This window comes from Mauremys mutica, chromosome 3, assembly GCF_020497125.1.
Source record: "Mauremys mutica isolate MM-2020 ecotype Southern chromosome 3, ASM2049712v1, whole genome shotgun sequence".
NCBI classification, from domain to species: Eukaryota; Metazoa; Chordata; order Testudines; family Geoemydidae; genus Mauremys; species Mauremys mutica.
In genome coordinates this window covers 109,274,306-109,291,391 of record NC_059074.1, presented here as the reverse complement: position 1 = coordinate 109,291,391, position 17,086 = coordinate 109,274,306, and the positions used below count along the sequence as shown (strand labels likewise).

The window sequence follows — 17,086 nt, the reverse complement described above, 5'->3', positions numbered from 1 at the left end:
GTGCATATACACAAAATAATCCAGCAGGAAAGACGTTGGGTGGAGACTGGTTGCCCCTTTACCCACTCAGCCAAGGCAACAAAAAGCTGCAAGGACTTCCGGAACAGTTTGGTCCGATGTAGGTAAAATGCCAGCGCTCTACGTACACTGAACATGTGGAGGCGGCGTTCCACACTGGAGGAATGGAGCTTAGGACAGAGCACTGGGAGAAAGATGCTCTGATCCATATGGAAGGCGGAGACCACCTTTGGGAGGAAAGCCGGGTGTGAGCGAAGCTGGACCTTATCCCTGTGGAACACCATATAGGGGGTTCCGAGGTCAAGGCCCTGAGTTCCGAGACACAGCAGGCTGACATGATTGCTACAAGGAAGGCCACCTTCCATGAGAGCTGAGACCAGGAACATGTGGCCAGGGGTTCAAAGGGAGGACCCATGAGTCATGACAAAACCAGGTTCAGGTCCCATGTGGCACGGGGAGTCTAGCATATGGGAACGAATAGTGAAGGCCCTTCAGGAAGCAGGAGGTCAGAGTGGGAGAAGACCAAGTGCCCTTGCCAATATGGCCGCCAGGTGTACCCTGACCGAGGCAATTGCCAGTCCTTGGGTCCTAAGGGACAGGAGGTAGTCCAGGATAAGCTGGAGAGGTGCGGAGGAGGGGGAGACACCCCGCTCACTCGCTTACTTGGAGAACCTGGACCACTTCGCCATGTATGTACGGCACGTGGATGGTTTCCTGCTTTCCAGGAGGACCTGCCTTACCTGCTCCCAACACCTGGTCTCCTCCTCGTCTAGCCATGGAGCAACCACGCGGTCAGGTGGAGGGCGGCTAGATTGGGATGGAGGAGGCGGCCCCCATCCTGGGAGAGGAGGTCCGAGTGAAGCGGCAGCGTCCTGGGGGGAGAGGGGGAGATGAGTCGCCAAGAGGCGAAGGAGGGTTCCGTACCAGTGTTGGCAGGCCCACGGCGGGGCTATGAGGATGACTCTCGCCTTGTCCGCTTTTACCTTTCGCAGGACTTTGTCGATGAGGGGGAACTGTGGGAAAGCGTAGAGGAGCCAGCCCGACCACCACAAGAGGAATGCATCCCTCCCCAGGAGCAGAACCGGGGGCAACGCCAGTTCTGGTGGGTTGCAAAGAGGTCGGCCTGGGGAACTCCCCACTCTCGGAAGAGCCGGTGTGCAACCTCCAAATGGAGCGACCACTCATACTTGGTGGGGGGAAGACCCTGCTGAGGCAATCTGCTTGCGTATTGCGGACGCCTGGGAGTTGTACGGCCCTCAGGGAGATATCGTGGGCTATACAGAACTCCCATAGGCTCAGAGATTCCCGACAGAGGGCTAGAGAGCGAGTCCCGCCTTGCCTGTTGATGTAGTACATGGCGGCAGTATTATCTGTGAGGACCCTGACCAGCCTGCCACGAAAGTGCTTGTCAAAGGCCACGCACGCCAACCGAACTTCCCTGAGCTCTTTGACATTTATGTGAAGGGACAAGTCTGGGATCAACCATGTCCCTTGGGTTTGCATGTTTCCTGTATGGGCTCCCCAACCCAGGGCCGATGCGTCGGTCGCCAGGTCTACAGATGGGCTGGCATCCCGAAAGGGAACCCCTTGCAGCATATTGCTCGGGCAAGACCACCATTGAAGGGAAGCCAGTATCAGGGACGGAACCGTGAAAACCTTGTCCAGCCCATCCCCGGCCTGAGAGAATTGGGAGGCTAGCCAGAGTTGGAGGGGCCTCATTCGGAGTCCGCCATGGCGGACCATGTATGCACATGCCGCCATATGGCCCAGAATTCGAAGGCACGCTCTCACCGTTGTCACCGGCAAAGCCGTGACCGAGGCGATGCGATCTCTCAGGGCCTCGAACCGGTCTAGGGGGTGAGAGGCTGTGGCCCTCCAAGAGTCCAGCAGCGCTCCAAAGAACTCTATGCACTGAACTGGAGCTAAGGTTGATTTGGTCTCGTTCACCACTAGGCCGAGACCAGCGCATGTCGAGAGGAGCAGCTCCACGTGGGTCTTTACCTCAGAATGCGATTCGCCCTTGAGAAGCCAATCGTCCAGGTATGGGAAGATCTGTACCGCCTCCCACATGAGGTAGGCCGCTGCCACAGCCATACACTTTGTGAAAACCCTGGGTGCCATGGATAGGTCAAACGGAAGGACCGCAAACTGGTAGTGGTCCATTCCCACTAGGAAGCAAAGGAAGTGCCTGTGCCCCTCGAAAATATGAATGTGGAAGTATGCGTCCTAGAGGTCCAGGGACGCGTATCAGTCCCCCGGGTCCAGGGAGAGGATAATAGAGGCCAGGGACACCATGCGGAAGTTGGAGCAGGCCAGAAAACTGTTTAGGCCCCAGAGGTCCAGGATGGGCCTGAGGCCCCCTTTGGCCTTCAGGATCAGGAAGTAACAGGAGTAGAACCCTTTTCCCTGGAATTCTACTGGTACTCTTTCCACCGACCCCAGGTGCAGTATATGGTCCACCTCCTGCCCTAGAAGGTGGGCATGCTCTGGGTCCCCCGAGTCCACCAGGGAGGGAGTGTGGTTTGGAGCGGGTGAGGTGAATTGCATCATGTAGCCCTTGGAAATGGTGCTGAGGACCCACATCATGCAGAAGGCAGACAAACAGTTGCAGAACACAACCTTTATTAATCAGGGGGTCTCCCTGGCAACTGGCCCGGTGCCCCCTTGCAAATAGTCAAAACCTCCTCTTTCCCTGCCTCTTGCCCTTAGAGGGCCCAGGCTGTGGGGCGGAGTGGGACTGTTACTGAGACCGGAATTTTTGGTCCCTCGGTCTCTTATATGGGGGCTCGTATCTGCTCCTCACAGGTTGAGCCGACAGTTGCGGTTTGGCTTTGTCCTTAGCTGGAGGGATGTAGAGGCCCAAGGTCTGCAGGGTGGTACAGGAGTCCTTCATCCCATGCAGTCTGACATCCGCCTGGTCCGCGAAGAGCGCTTTCCCATCAAATGGGAGGTCCTGCATAAGGGATTGGGCCCCTGTCAACAGTCCAGACAGGAGGAGCCACAACACCCTGCACATGGAAATTGCTGAAGCCATCGAGCGGGCCGAGGGGGACAACATGTTAAAGAGGGAATTGGAAGTGCCCTCCATTTCCTTGGCCTACAGCTGGAGGCTGGATGCCACCCTCTTCAGCAGGTATTGGTGCGCCTTAAAGTCCTCCTGAGGGACTGATGGCGGGGGCACCGTTATGGTGTTGTCCGGTGCCAGGGAAAGGGCCAGCACAGAGCCATGGGCCTCGGCCAGTACCAGCGGGTCGAGCCCCAGATCAGAGTCCGGATGCAGGTCTCTTAGACGGCCAGATGATGCTGATGGGGCCTGAGACACTCCGGCAACCAAGCGGGCCCCCATCTGGGCAGCCATCGGTGGCCATCGTGCCCAATGGCACCACTGTCCCTGCCACGGGGCGCCTTGCCACTGACCCAGCTGAGGGCCCGGTGGTGGTAGTTGTCCCGGCTGGGCCGTGCAGGTCATAGAATCACAGAACTTAAGATCAGAAGGGACCATTATGATCATCTAGTCTGACCTCCCGCAAGATGCAGGCCACAAAAGCTGACCCACCCACTCCTGAAATAATTCTCTCCCTTGACTCAGTTGTGGAAGTCCCCAAATCCTGATTTAAAGACTTCAAGTAGCAGATAATCCTCCAGCAAGCGACCCCTGCCCCATGCTGCGGAGGAAGGCGAAAAACCTCCAGGACCACTGCCAATCTACCCTGGAGGAAAATTCCTTCCCGACCCCAAATATGGCGATCAGCTGAACCCCGAGCATGCGGGCAAGACTCTCCAGCCAGACACTCAGGAAAAAGACTTTCAATATCCCAACATTGACCCTCGGTACTAATTACCAGTGGTCGCACGTTATTGACCTATTGACTAAATCACGTTATCCTATCAAACCATTCCCTCCATAAACTTATCAAGCTTAATCTTAAAGCCAGAGAGGTCCTTCGCCCCCACTGTTTCCCTCGGTAGGCTATTCCAGAATTTCACTCCCCTGATGGTTAGAAACCTTCGTCTAATTTCAAGCCTAAACTTCCCGACTGCCAATTTATATCCATTTGTTCTCGTGTCCACATTAGTACTGAGCTGAAATAATTCCTCTCCCTCCCTGGTATTTATCCCTCTGATATATTTAAAGAGAGCAATCATATCTCCTCTCAACCTTCTTTTGGTTAAGGAAAACAAACCGAGCTCCTCAAGTCTCCTTTCATACGACAGGCTTTCCATTCCTCGGATCATTCTAGTGGCCCTTCTCTGTACCCGTTCCAGTTTGAATTCATCCTTCTTAAACATGGGAGACCAAAACTGCACACAATACTCCAAATGATGTCTCACCAACGCCTTGTATAACGGGACTAGCACCTCCTTATCTCTACTAGAAATACCTCGCCTAATGCATCCCAAGACCGCATTAGCTTTTTTAACGGCCACATCACATTGCCGACTCATAGTCATCCTGCGATCAACCAGGACTCCTAAGTCCTTCTCCTCCTCTGTTACTTCCAACTGGTGCGTCCCCAGCTTATAACTAAAATTCCTGTTAATCATCCCTAAATGCATAACCTTACACTTCTCACTATTGAATTTCATCCTATTACTAATACTCCAGTTTACAAGGTCATCCAAATCTCCCTGGAGGATATCCTGATCCTTCTCCGAATTGGCAATACCTCCTAACTTCGTGTCATCCGCAAACTTTATCAGCCCACTCCTACTTTTGGTTCCAAGGTCAGTGATAAATAGATTGAATAAGATCGGACCCAAAACCGAACCTTGAGGAACTCCACTGGTAACCTCCCTCCAACCCGACAGATCACCTTTCAATACGACCTGCTGCAGTCTCCCCTTTAACCAGTTCCTTACCCACCTCTGGATTTTCATTTCGATCCCCATCTTTTCCAATTTAACCAGTAATTCTTCATGCGGTACCGTATCAAACGCCTTACTGAAATCAAGATATACTAGATCCACCGCAGGTCGGGGATGGGCAGCTGGATGCCGAGGTCACCGTCGAGTGCACGGTCTCACGGGAACAGTATGAGTGGCGGTGCCTGCAATGTCACCTCCCTCAGGACCTGAACCTCAACATTGAGGACCGGTACCCGCCCAAAGTGCTACTTCAGTACCCATGACGGAGGCAGGAGCTCCGGTGCCGAGTCATCGCAAGGGGAATCCCGAGCACGATGTCTAGTTGAGCGGGAACTGGAATGAGAACGACGACACCTATCCTGTCGAGACCGGTTGCAGTAGTCGCGTCGCAAAGGGAAACGTTCCCGGCACCTATCTTGGTGCCTGTGCTCACTGGCAGGCAGCCTAGAGGGTCCCCGAGACTCCTGTGCAGACGGTGACCGGGATGGCCTGGTCGGCGTCCAGGGAGGGCGCGAGCTGCTGGACGATCGGTCGCTGCACACTGAACGGTGCGGGGACCAGTCTTCGGAGTAGGAACTGCGACCCGCAGGAGAGGTCTGCTGGGCACCCAATGGAGGCTTGCCCCGAGACCGGGGAGCTGTCACCGGCTGCACGCCTGGAACCGGCAGACTCATAATGTCTTTCGAAGCCTGCATTGCCTCCGGCGTTGATGGCATCTGTACCGGCGGAGATGGAGGCCTTGAGCCCGGGGGCAGTTGGGGGGGGAGACCATAGGCTGCCTTACGTGGGACCAGCCTCCCCTCTTTCCTTGTCTCGGCGCCACTGCAAGGTATGGCCCTTTCCCTGTTTCCTGGAGGGGGGAGTGGTGCCGGCTAGTAGAGAGGGCCTCGCTACGCACCAATGATGCGGTGGTGGGTGCTGAGTCCGCCTGGCGTGCTGGAGTTGGGGCCCAACACCGATTCAATGAGGAGAGCATGGAGTCTAATGTGTCTCTCCTTCTTGGTCCGTGGCTTGAATGACCTGCAGATCTTACAATATTTGCTGATGTGAGTCTCACCCAAGCACCGGAAGCACTCAGCATGCAGGTCACTCCTAGGCACTGAACGGCGACAGGAGTCGCACAACTTTAAGCCTGGGGCACGGGGCATGCCCTGAGCCCATTCTAACAACTGAAGTAACAATCCCAGGAATGGTACCACTAAGGTCAAGTAGAAAGGCTGCAGCAGAGCTGGAGCACAAAGTTCCGACTACCTTCACTGGCGGCAAGAAGGAACTGAGGGTGGGGAAAGAGCGCAGCTCCCCTTATAGTGCAGTATAGAGCCACCACTCTAGGGGTCGCAGTGGCACTCCCCCAGTATGGGTACTGCTAAAGGAAAAACTTCCAGCACCAGTGCACATGGCGAGCATGCACACCTAATGTGGAATACACATAAGCAATCACTCGAAGAAGAAGAAGGAGTCTCCCTTCTGAAGCATCATTAAATTATTGGGTAAGACAACTATTGTCTTTTAAAGCTTTTGATATTCAAAAAATATCAGTCATATACTATTCTTGTATCATGTGTCTGTCAGCTACTAAAAAAAATATAAAACAGGATTTGAATGAAGATTTGATTACCTTCCAGGCAATAGTACTATGCACATATACATGTCTGGGACCACATTTTTATTGAAAGACTTTCAGCACTCAAGTAACTACATCTTTTTCAATTAGTGTAAATAAGTAAATTTCCTAGCAGAGTATAATTTACTGTTCTTACAGCTCCTCAAGTTAGATACTCAGGTTGAAAAATAAAAGGTACCACATATGGGACCCACAAAAAAATGACAAACTGGAGGCAGTTCAGGAAAAGAATCACCAAGATACAAAGAGGCTCATAGGAACTAACATATATGTCAGCAGACTGAACTGAATACGTATAGACTCACAAAAAGGAAACTCGGAAACAATCTACAAATATCCAAAGGTGCTGATTTCAAAGAAGGGAAAGAATTGTTCCAAATGCTGCAGAGAGAAATGGCTAGAGGCAAAGAAATGAGACTGAACCAAGGAAAAATTGTGACTCAACATCCGAATTATTTATTTATTAAACAAGATGATCAGTATGTGTATGGAAAAAGTCTTCTAGGGTCAGTTATGGGAGTTCCCATCATGGGAAATACTAACAAATAGACTCACTCTGATGTATGTGACCATTGAACAGTGATAACGCTGCATGCTACAGAAAATGAATGGGATTAGATGACCTATGAGGGCCTCTCATTTCCACGAGTTTATAACCAATATTTTGACTATTTAAAACAGCAAGATTAGATTTACCATGTGCAATATTTACACTCAACAGAGCCTTGAAGTTACCTTTGATTCAGGTTTATCCAAGATGTGTTTAAGTGGTCAGTGATTTCTTTCACCTTCCTTGTGTCATCATCACTGTAGTCCAGAAGAAGTTTATTAGAGAGGTTATTGAATGCAGCCACAGTTATGTCCCCTTTACGCAGTTCTTGTATTAGCAGCTAAGGAGAAATTTCAGAACAAGTCAAGTCAGTAAAAAATAAACAAGGCACCAGCGCAAACTTAAAATCAAAGTCTGATTTCTCATATTTTGAATTTTGTTAAATTATTGCACGCACTGACTATAAAACATGTTTATATGCATATTTTCTTGTCTGATATAAATCCCCTATTATTAAGGCACTATAAATTTCAATATATGCTAATGAACTATTCAAATAGAAATGAGAGAGAAAAAACTTGCCAAAGAGAACAAGGGATTACACAAATTCTGTTCTGCATTTCATTGCCCATCTTGCTAGATGGTAAGCAAAACACAGAGTAAAAATAAAGGCGAACTTCAAATTAGAAATATTCTTCAAAAAGTCTCTTTCATACAATTTTTCTAGCACAGTTTTCCAAGTAAAACCTCTAAAATATTATGAGACATAAACCTCCTGCCATTAACAATGGGAGGAGTTGGAATTTTTCTTCAGGATCTGTAGGCATGCTCTCTTTACAGGGGATGATATGCCATACTTGGTAAACAAAGATCAGAAGTGCATGTCTGTTTACAAACAAATAATATGCAGCTGTGCATTACAGATTAACTTTAACCTCACCTAACTTTAACTTTAGTTCATCTTGTCCTACTCCTCTCCTAGCCCACTCTATCCTTCCTTGTGTCGGAGAGGCATGGCTCATCTCTGAGAATCTCTCATGTCCTAGGAAGGCAGCAGTCAGCCTTGAGGCAGTTGGACTTGCTGATGTACTATAACGGATTTATTGGAATACCAAAAGCAGGGAGCCTCATGAGGGATGGAGGATACATTTATTCCAAGCAGTTCATAATAAGAGGTCCTTAAAGGCCCTTGCACTCTGCATTTGGGGTGACAATTCAGGTCAATTTTGGAATCAGTTGGCCCATCTCTAATAATTACTTCCACTGTCTCCAGTAGGGCTAATAAGTTGCTGTGAAGTAACATGCACTATGTTCAGTGACTGTACGATAAGCTTGCGTCAGCACATTTCATTAATTCTGTGCTTAAGTAAGGGAATTTATTAGATGGAGATATTAAGTGAATGTGATATAAATATATTGGTTATATAAATACATACAGACATGCGCACACACCAAAAACTCACTACTTTTCACCAAACATGAGGCTCAGGAATTCTGAACAAAAATAAACATGGCTATTTAGAATATATAATTACATGCATACAAAGGTATATATTCAAACAAGCACAGAGAACCTGTCAAAGGATGTTATCAATAGTGAATCATACACTTCTAAGTCAGAGAAGACCCTATGCTGACCCAATGAAGTCATACAGCCGGAGGAAGGAATTAGAAAGCATGAACAAATCTTACTTTGCTTTCAGAGATCTGTTTGATAAGTGTCTCTTTAGGAGCCTGCAGAAGCATGTGCAGACGGATATCATACTGTTCTATGAGCTGTTCCATTTCTTGCCTCTGCTGATCCCATTGCACGCTGTCAGAAAGCATGTATTTTAGCTGCTGCTGCCGTACTTCCACACCATGCTGAGTATTGTCCCACTGGTTCTTGACCTTCTCTACTGCAGAGGAGAATGCAGGAAGTTATAACCTGAAGTTCACATCCACTAGCCATGACTTCATTATCTATTGTTCCCTGTGACCACCAGAAATGGAGCAAACTATCTGTATATAGAGCTGCTGCAAGACCCATAAAAATATTTCTGCTGCATATCAGTATTCATACTCGCAGAGGCAAGAAAAAAGGGCAAGTGGTTATACAGATTAGCCAATGGATAAACAATAATGAATAGGGTTAGGAAGACTGTTTTTATTAATGCGTATATTGTCAGTCCACCACAGTTCAATTACAGTGAGACACAAAGTAATAAAGTGTGGGTTTAAGGCCACATCTACACTAGAAAAGGTTTGCCAGGATAGCCATTGATAGCTGGCTAACCCTCATAGCGAAGACACAGCTTACAACTGCAGAAAAGTGCTTATGCCAGTATAGCTTATACTGGCCTCTTGACTGCAATAAGCTATACTGGTCAGCATATTTTTATGCTGGTATAACTGCCTCTACACTAGGGCTTTTTCCAATACAGAAATGTCACCCAAAAGAAAAAATAATCACATCCCTAATCTGTATTAATATACCAAAAACAATTTCTAGTGTAGACCTAAGTAGCATTTACAATAATATACAATAATCATGCATTACAATGTATTTCCTTCAAATATTACCAGTTCAAGAGGTGTCAAGAAGACTTAGCTCTGTTGAAAGTTAGAAGTGGTAGTAACAAACTATTCTGTTACTAGAACTAGAGGTAAACTAAGAAATTTAAGAGGTCAGATTTTCTGACTGTGGAATTATAAAATGACCTATTACTCTAGAATTTTGACCAATTTTCATCATACTTTGAAGAAATATTCTCCTTTGCATTTAGAGTAAAGCTAGGCAATGTTCAGCACTAGCCAATTATACCAGCCTAAGTTACAGAAGTGGCTCTAGGTTCATAGAGAACTTGGTAGCAGCCTTAACAACGAGGAGACCCATCTTTCCTGAATAGATTTAAATCCTGCCCACCCTGCTCACACAAATAACTCTCTTAAAGTCAATTTAAGTAATAATTACCAACGAGTTATGTAAATACAGCCTATAGTCAGGAACATATTGCTCCACTGAATTTTTAAGTAGAATTTTGCAAAGAAATCTATGGAGAGTTTCACTTCTATACTGATGGTATGATATGAGTCTCTGTTATTTATCTTCATGAGGCATATTTTATTATTTTAAAAATCTAATTTCTTTCAAAATCGATTAGGGCTTTTATGGACAGATTTAGAAACTTTGTGTATGGATAAGAAAACCACCGTCAAAGCCAACCGAACAGATTCCTTAAAGTTTGGCAGTTTCAGTATTAATTCTAAATGACATGGCAATTCTATTACGTCCCTTGCCGTTTTCCTTCAGTACTGTTACTTCCATCACCTATGGATAGTATTGATTACATTGTTCTAGTATATATCACACTCTGGAGCACATCCTGAGTACGGCTTTTATAGAAAAGATTCTCACTTATAATAACAGTGCCTCATGTACATTGGACAGGGTTTTTTTAAAACAGAAAAATCTTGTGTACTTATTTCCTTTCTATTTCTAATGCTACTTATCTATTTTAGGTACTTACAGACCCCAGCTACCATAGTATCTGAGCAACTCACAATCTTTACTGTATTTACCTTACAATACCTCGATGCTTGATTCTAATTTATATTTATCAGCTCCAGGGATATTTATTTTGCTGTTAAACGGATATAAGTGGGTATCAAATACACTTGGGTACTCAAGTCATTTTATTTTCCACATCTGAACAAAGGCAAAGAAGGGCCATATTTAATTTAATGGCACTTATATGAATTCTAATCCCCTGTAAATGATTTCAAAGTATTCTAAGCCATAAGAGTTCTCTTATCTGCATGAGGGCCTCTTCACTCAGCCTTCGCCAGTAAGAAATGCTGCACTCAGCTTCACAACTCTCTCACTGAATAATACTGACAATGACTTATACCAGAAAAGCTATTGTATTGATACATAAAATGTACTAGAGTCATCAACTGCAACCTGGGAGTAGCTTCAGGATGATTTCAGGCATGACTTCAGTAGTGCTAAATTAGAGCTATGAAGAAAGAGCTCCAGCACTCCTAACAGAAAATAGAAAAATGTTACTACACTGAATAAATGTTCGGCTCAAAAGCAAACAGCAGTTGCTGGTGAAAAATCAGTGATTTCATTAAAACAGCAAAAATGAAAACAATAGGAGTGAAAATGGTGTAACATTCTGCACTGGCTAATGACCTGAAGAGGAGAATCTCCAGAGCATTCAGGTCTCCTCTGCAAAGCTGGATGAAAAAAACTCCTGAGACAACTACCTACAGTGGCTGTCCATTTAAACCAGGACTCAGATTTTTAAAAGTATTTAGGCATTGCAGCACTTATCGGTGCAATGCTTAACTGACTTAGACAACAAAATCTCATTTTCAAGAAGGACTGCCAATGGGATTTAGGTTACTAAGTGCCTAACTCCCTTTTGAAAATGAGATTTAGTCTCTTAAGTCAGTTAAGCATTGAAACACTGAGTGCAGCAATGCCTAGATAGCTTTAAAAATCTAAACCCAACTCACTATCTCTGAAGTTTTTATGGCATATTATTATTATTACAAATAAGAAATATCCTTTCCGTATTACAGATCAAGACTTCCCCCACCCTCATTATATGCTCAATTTAACCCTCAGCTCTTCATCTCTATCAAAGATTTTTTCCACTTTCAACACACAACTCAATTATCTTGGCTTTTTTCTTTTTTTCCTCCTATTCCCCAAACCCAACAAACAGGGACAAACACTAGCAAAGTCTTTATTGCCCTCAGTTAGGAAGTGTTGAGAACAGAGCAGTTCATAATGAAATAAACAATACATTATTTCTTTTATACCACCAAATAGGATGAACAGAATAAGCAGGAAGAATTTTGCAAGCAGTTCTCAAGCCTTTCATGAGCTACTCTGTACTGAGCTACCCAAGATATCGCCCCACCTCCCCCCATACTTAAGAAATGGACAGTGAAGAAGCACCAACATTTTAATTAGTGATGAGTGTTTTTAAACAATACTGGGAAACTGAAAGTCACTTGACTGTTCTGACTGCTAAGTCCTAGATCATGCATACAAGTTAGTCTGCTATAATAGGGGAAATGTGCATAGTTTACCAGGAAAGAAAATAATAGTTTATTTTAGTACAATGGAAAACTGATTATGCTTGCAAAAAAGAGGGAGAACTTACATTTCTCTGTGATCACTGTCCTAACATCTGAACTGGAAGTTTTATTTTTCAAATTTTGAGCCAAAGTAAAAACAGAATCCAGCTGAGGATGGCGCTGTTCTAAATCCTCCTTTGTTATCTGTAAGAATCAATATTAGATTTTTTTAAATTAGAAAATGCAAATTTTAACATTATAAAAACATTTTCTGGACTACGTGTAGTTATGAACCTAAGACCGATTGTGCTTGTGGACAGCTGTTACCATCTCTATTTTACAAGTATAACATACTTTCGGTGTCACGATATCATAAAGCTACTTTATTTTGATTGGCTATTATTGAAGATTCTGAAGTGCAGATTAATCTATGTGAACTACACATTAATTGGAAGTGCTGCACAATATTTTTGGCTGCCTCCTTTTTCTCTTTTGTAAATTAGTTTCTCACTATAAAACCTATTACTAAACAGTAATCATTATTAAAGGGGAAAAAGAAAATCAGCCTGTTTGATACAATCAGAAATGTGAGTATCACATAATTTTGGCAAAGTGCTGACTAATTACTATACCCACATTTAACAAATGCTATGAAGTTAAAAAAAAAAACTTCTCTAAATCTACCACACACTGAACTCTTCTTTGAAAAATTCTGACATTAGAAGTCACAATACAAACAGTTTCTTAGGGTTTGCCTAGACTACAGTTTTTGGTCATGTTGTAACTCACGTTGATTAATTTACAATTAACATAAGTAAAATGATCATAAATGCTAATGTAGACACTCACAGACATCTATGCCTAGTCCTGGCTCAGCCTCAGATGGACTGTGATCAGGAACAAACATTTGTGAGTGTCTAACATTAGCATTTACAATTGTTTTTCTAATTTAAAATTAAATGGAAATAAATTAACTTGTATTACAATACAGCCTAAAATACACTTATATTGCATAGATAATAAGCATAGCTTTCTAAACTGACCAAAAGCTGATGTACTGACTTTCAACAAAAGGCATATACCAGCAAAGGATATTGGTAATGCCCCTACACATATACACTCCACATACAGCACTTTTTCTCCAAATCTAAAGGTCTAGGCGTAAAAACAGTATGGCCCTGGAGATGTAGGACTAAGGGCTTAACAGGGGAAAGAAAAAACAATTTTAGAACTACGATATCTACATCTATATCTCTATATATCTATCGATATCTATCAATAGATATAAGATGCTTATTTCTCAGTCATTTTCAAATAACTCTGTACTAGCTGCAGTAAAGTACAATGATTTTCTCTGTTTCTTCCCTCACAGAATATATAGAAATTTGAAAAAAAAAATATTAAAGTTGTTGTGGCACATCAAGATTACTAGCTTCTCCAGTGAGACATACTTTCATTCGTGTAATTGTCCGATTGATCTCTTCTGCATTTCCCACAGTGACTATGTTTGACTTGAGCATCTGGTCAATCAACACCAGCCAATCAGCTAGTTCAGTTGTAGTTTTATCCAGATCAGCAGGTGCAGAAAGTTCCAAAGCCTGCTGAGTCTGTACAGGAGCTTCAAAGGGAGAGGATACTAGCACCACGTTTTGGACAGCAGGATAAGCTGAAACAATAAATACAGTCAGCATTTTTAAGAATATTCTTTCCCTAATATTTAAAAATATCAAGTCCAAAGTGACACTGGTGAGAACTACAAAAAACATGACATTTTCTGTAAGATCTACAAATTCATGCCAGTGTCTACAACGAAAGAATGGCAACAATGATATCTGAAGCACCTTGACAACAGCGCGCACACATGCACAAATCAGAGAAAACAAAATGCATGTCGCTTGATTTTATGCCAATAAAGAGTGACCCAATGATTCACATTCATTAGAAAACAACAATGGCTCCCAAAAAAGAAAAAAACGTTGCAAAAATAAAACTTGAATCATGATTTCTAGATATATAACAACTTGCTGAACTAAAAATATCAGGTCCAAAGAAGAGTGCATATGCCCTGGACATATAGATCTTGTTTCCAGTTGGGTAGGAAAGGGAACTACTAAAGCACTCCCTGAAAGAGAAAAGTTACTTACCTTATAGTAACTGGAAGTTCTTCGAGATGTTTAGGCCCTATCTGTATTCCACTGTAGGTAGGCATGCACTCCATGCATCTGGAGTTGAGAACTTTGAAAGCAGGCCATTGGTCCACACATACACCCTGACTTGAGCAGACCAACCACCTCAAGTTCCTTCTCCATCATGAATCACAGATGATCTGCAGCAGTGGGGAAGGAGGGTGAGTAGTGGAATAGAGATATGGTCCACACATCTTGAAGAACCTCCAGTTACTATAAGGAAGGTAACTTTCTCTTCTACTTTGAGTGCTGGTCCCTGGCTGTATTTCACTGTGGATGACTGACAAGTAGTACTCAAACAGAAGGAGGGTGTGAGGTTGCAGATGGCAGAGCCAAATGAAGGAGTGTTGTTCCAAAAGATGCATCAGCAGAGGAGCCTCGTACCAAGGCATAGCGTCTAACAAAGACTGAGCTTCACAGAGCTGTTTTACAAATATCAAGTAGAGGCACTTCTTGAATCCACGCCATAAATGTTGCTTAAATTCTTGTGGAATGAGCTCTTATCCCATGAGGAGGAGGAAGATTAAACAACTGATAGCAGAGAAAAATATGTCCAGAGATCCATTCTGAGATTGCTTGAGAGGATACAGTCTGACCCCTGACACTTTCCACTATGGTGACAAAAAGTTTAGGGAATTTCCTGATTCTTTTCATTCTCTGCTGATAAAAGGCTAGGGCTCGCCCAGTGTTGAGGGAATGGAGCCTCCTTTCTTCTAAGGATGCATGAGGTTTCGGGAAGAATACATGTAAATGGATAGACTGGTTCAGATGAAACTCAGACTACTCTGGGGTTGAATTTAGAGGGCAAACATAATGAAACCTCATCGTTATGGCAGGATTGGCCATCAACACACCCTGATCACCAACCCTCCTGGCTCAGGTGATTACTACGAGGAACGAGACCTTCATGGACAGGAGAGACATGGAGCAAGAAAGCTAATGTTTCAAAAGGAGGCTTAGGGCGTATTGAGAGAACAAGATTCAAGTTCCATTGAGGAATAGACTTTTTTTTTTTTTAAATAGACGGAGGGGTTCTGATTTGGTCCTTCCAGAATCTGCTAGTGGAATCCTTCCTACTATTAGAAAGGATGTTCTGTACAGCTTCAGTGCACAATTACTCTAAGGACAATGCTCATCCAGGCTCTGAGATGTAGTGGACACAAGTTGGGTTGCCTGAGCTTGCCATTCCACTGAGTAAGGAGATTGGGAAACAGGAATAATGATTAGTGCCTGAGATGACATGCGTAGGAATGTTTGAGAACCAAAACTGTCTGGGCCAGTTGAGGGCAATAAGAATAACTCATGCCCTGTCCTGCCAAATCTTGCACAAAACTTGACGCTGTAGTGGAGGGAAGGCTTAGTTCATATTATCTGACCATGGAAGATGTAGAGCACTGTCCTGTGAGTGGCAACCCAGGGTTCTTCTAGAACAGTATATGTTGCATTTCCTATTTATGTGGGAGGCAGATTGGTGGGGGACCCCCACAGAGCGAAAATATTGTTTACCACAGAGTTGTGAAGCACCCATTCATGATCGGACCACAAAGTGTCAGCTGAGAGTCCGCTAGCACATTTTGGTTTCCTGGGAGGAGGTCTGCTAACAGGGCAATCTGATTATCAATACACCAGTTCCACAGACTAACCGCTTCTGTGCACAGAAGGGTGGATCTCGCTTCAACTTTCTGTTGATGTAAAAGACAGTTGTGATACTGTCTGACATTATGGGGGGATGGTGACCTTGAACAAATGGGGGAAAGTTTTTGCAAGCCCTTCAAACTGCTTGTAGCTCATGCACTCTTGAAACATCCAGGTGCCTTGCACTGCACTGTTGTTCATGTGCTCTCCCATTAGGGATGTGTTGTTAATGATTGTCCTGTCCCATGTGGAGGCAAGGAAGGGAATGTCAATGCATAGCTGGAGGGGATTCTTCCACCATGACAAGGATGACATCACTTTGCTGGGAAGAGTCACTATGGCAATCATGGACTGTGGGTTTCGCAAGTACATAGTTTGAAGCCACGCTTATAGGCAAAACAAAAGGTGGAGTCTACAAAAGGTGTCACGTACGTGCATGTGACCATAAGTCGGCGGGGGGGAGTGGTCTTGACAGGCACTCTGTGGCTGGTTATTATTGAGGCTATGGATCAGTCACGGAAACCACGGATTCTGCAATTTTACGAGATCTCCGTGACTTCTTGAAAATTCCAATAATTCAATCCGGGGCAGCGGGGCTTGGACTCCACCTTCAACAAATCTGTGATTTATTGTTTACTGCCTGTGTCCTGTCCTTTACTTTTTATAAAAATACCCATGACAAAATCGTAGCCTTAGTTATGATCTAGTCCAGGGGTGGCCAATCTGTAGCTCCTGAACCGCATGCAGCTCTTCAGAGCTTAATATGCAGCTCCTTACCTAAGCACTGATTCCGGGGCTGGAGATATAGATGCTAACTTTCCAATGTGCATCAGGGTTCTCACTTCTCGACCCCCTGCTCTGCCCCAAGCCCTGCCCCCACTCCCCTTCCCCCAAGGGCCTTGCCCCTTTGCCTGCCATGCCCTCGCTCCTCCCCCCATATAGCCTCCTGCGCACGTGAAACAGCTGATTTCAGGGGGAGGGGAGAATAGGAGCTGATTGGTGGGTGCTGCCGGCAGGCATTGGGGAGCTGATGGGGGGCTGCTGACATATTACTGTGGCTCTTTGACAATGTACATTGGTAAATTCTGGCTCCTTCTCAGGTTGGCCACCCCTGATCTAGTCTAAGATAAAGTT

At 44.8% G+C, this 17,086-nt stretch overlaps 1 protein-coding gene across 3 annotated transcripts in view; it reads right to left on the bottom strand.

Moving 5' to 3' along the window:
• The window catches only part of UTRN (utrophin), a 577,733-nt gene that overhangs the window by 328,617 nt on the left and 232,030 nt on the right, over positions 1 to 17,086 (bottom strand). For all 3 annotated transcript variants that reach the window (XM_045009515.1, XM_045009516.1, XM_045009517.1), the window contains 4 exons: positions 13,583 to 13,797; positions 12,218 to 12,335; positions 8,751 to 8,956; positions 7,244 to 7,398 (listed from right to left, as the gene is read on the bottom strand). In XM_045009515.1, the coding sequence (XP_044865450.1) occupies positions 7,244 to 7,398; positions 8,751 to 8,956; positions 12,218 to 12,335; positions 13,583 to 13,797 (694 nt within the window). The remainder of the gene's footprint in view (positions 1 to 7,243; positions 7,399 to 8,750; positions 8,957 to 12,217; positions 12,336 to 13,582; positions 13,798 to 17,086) is intronic.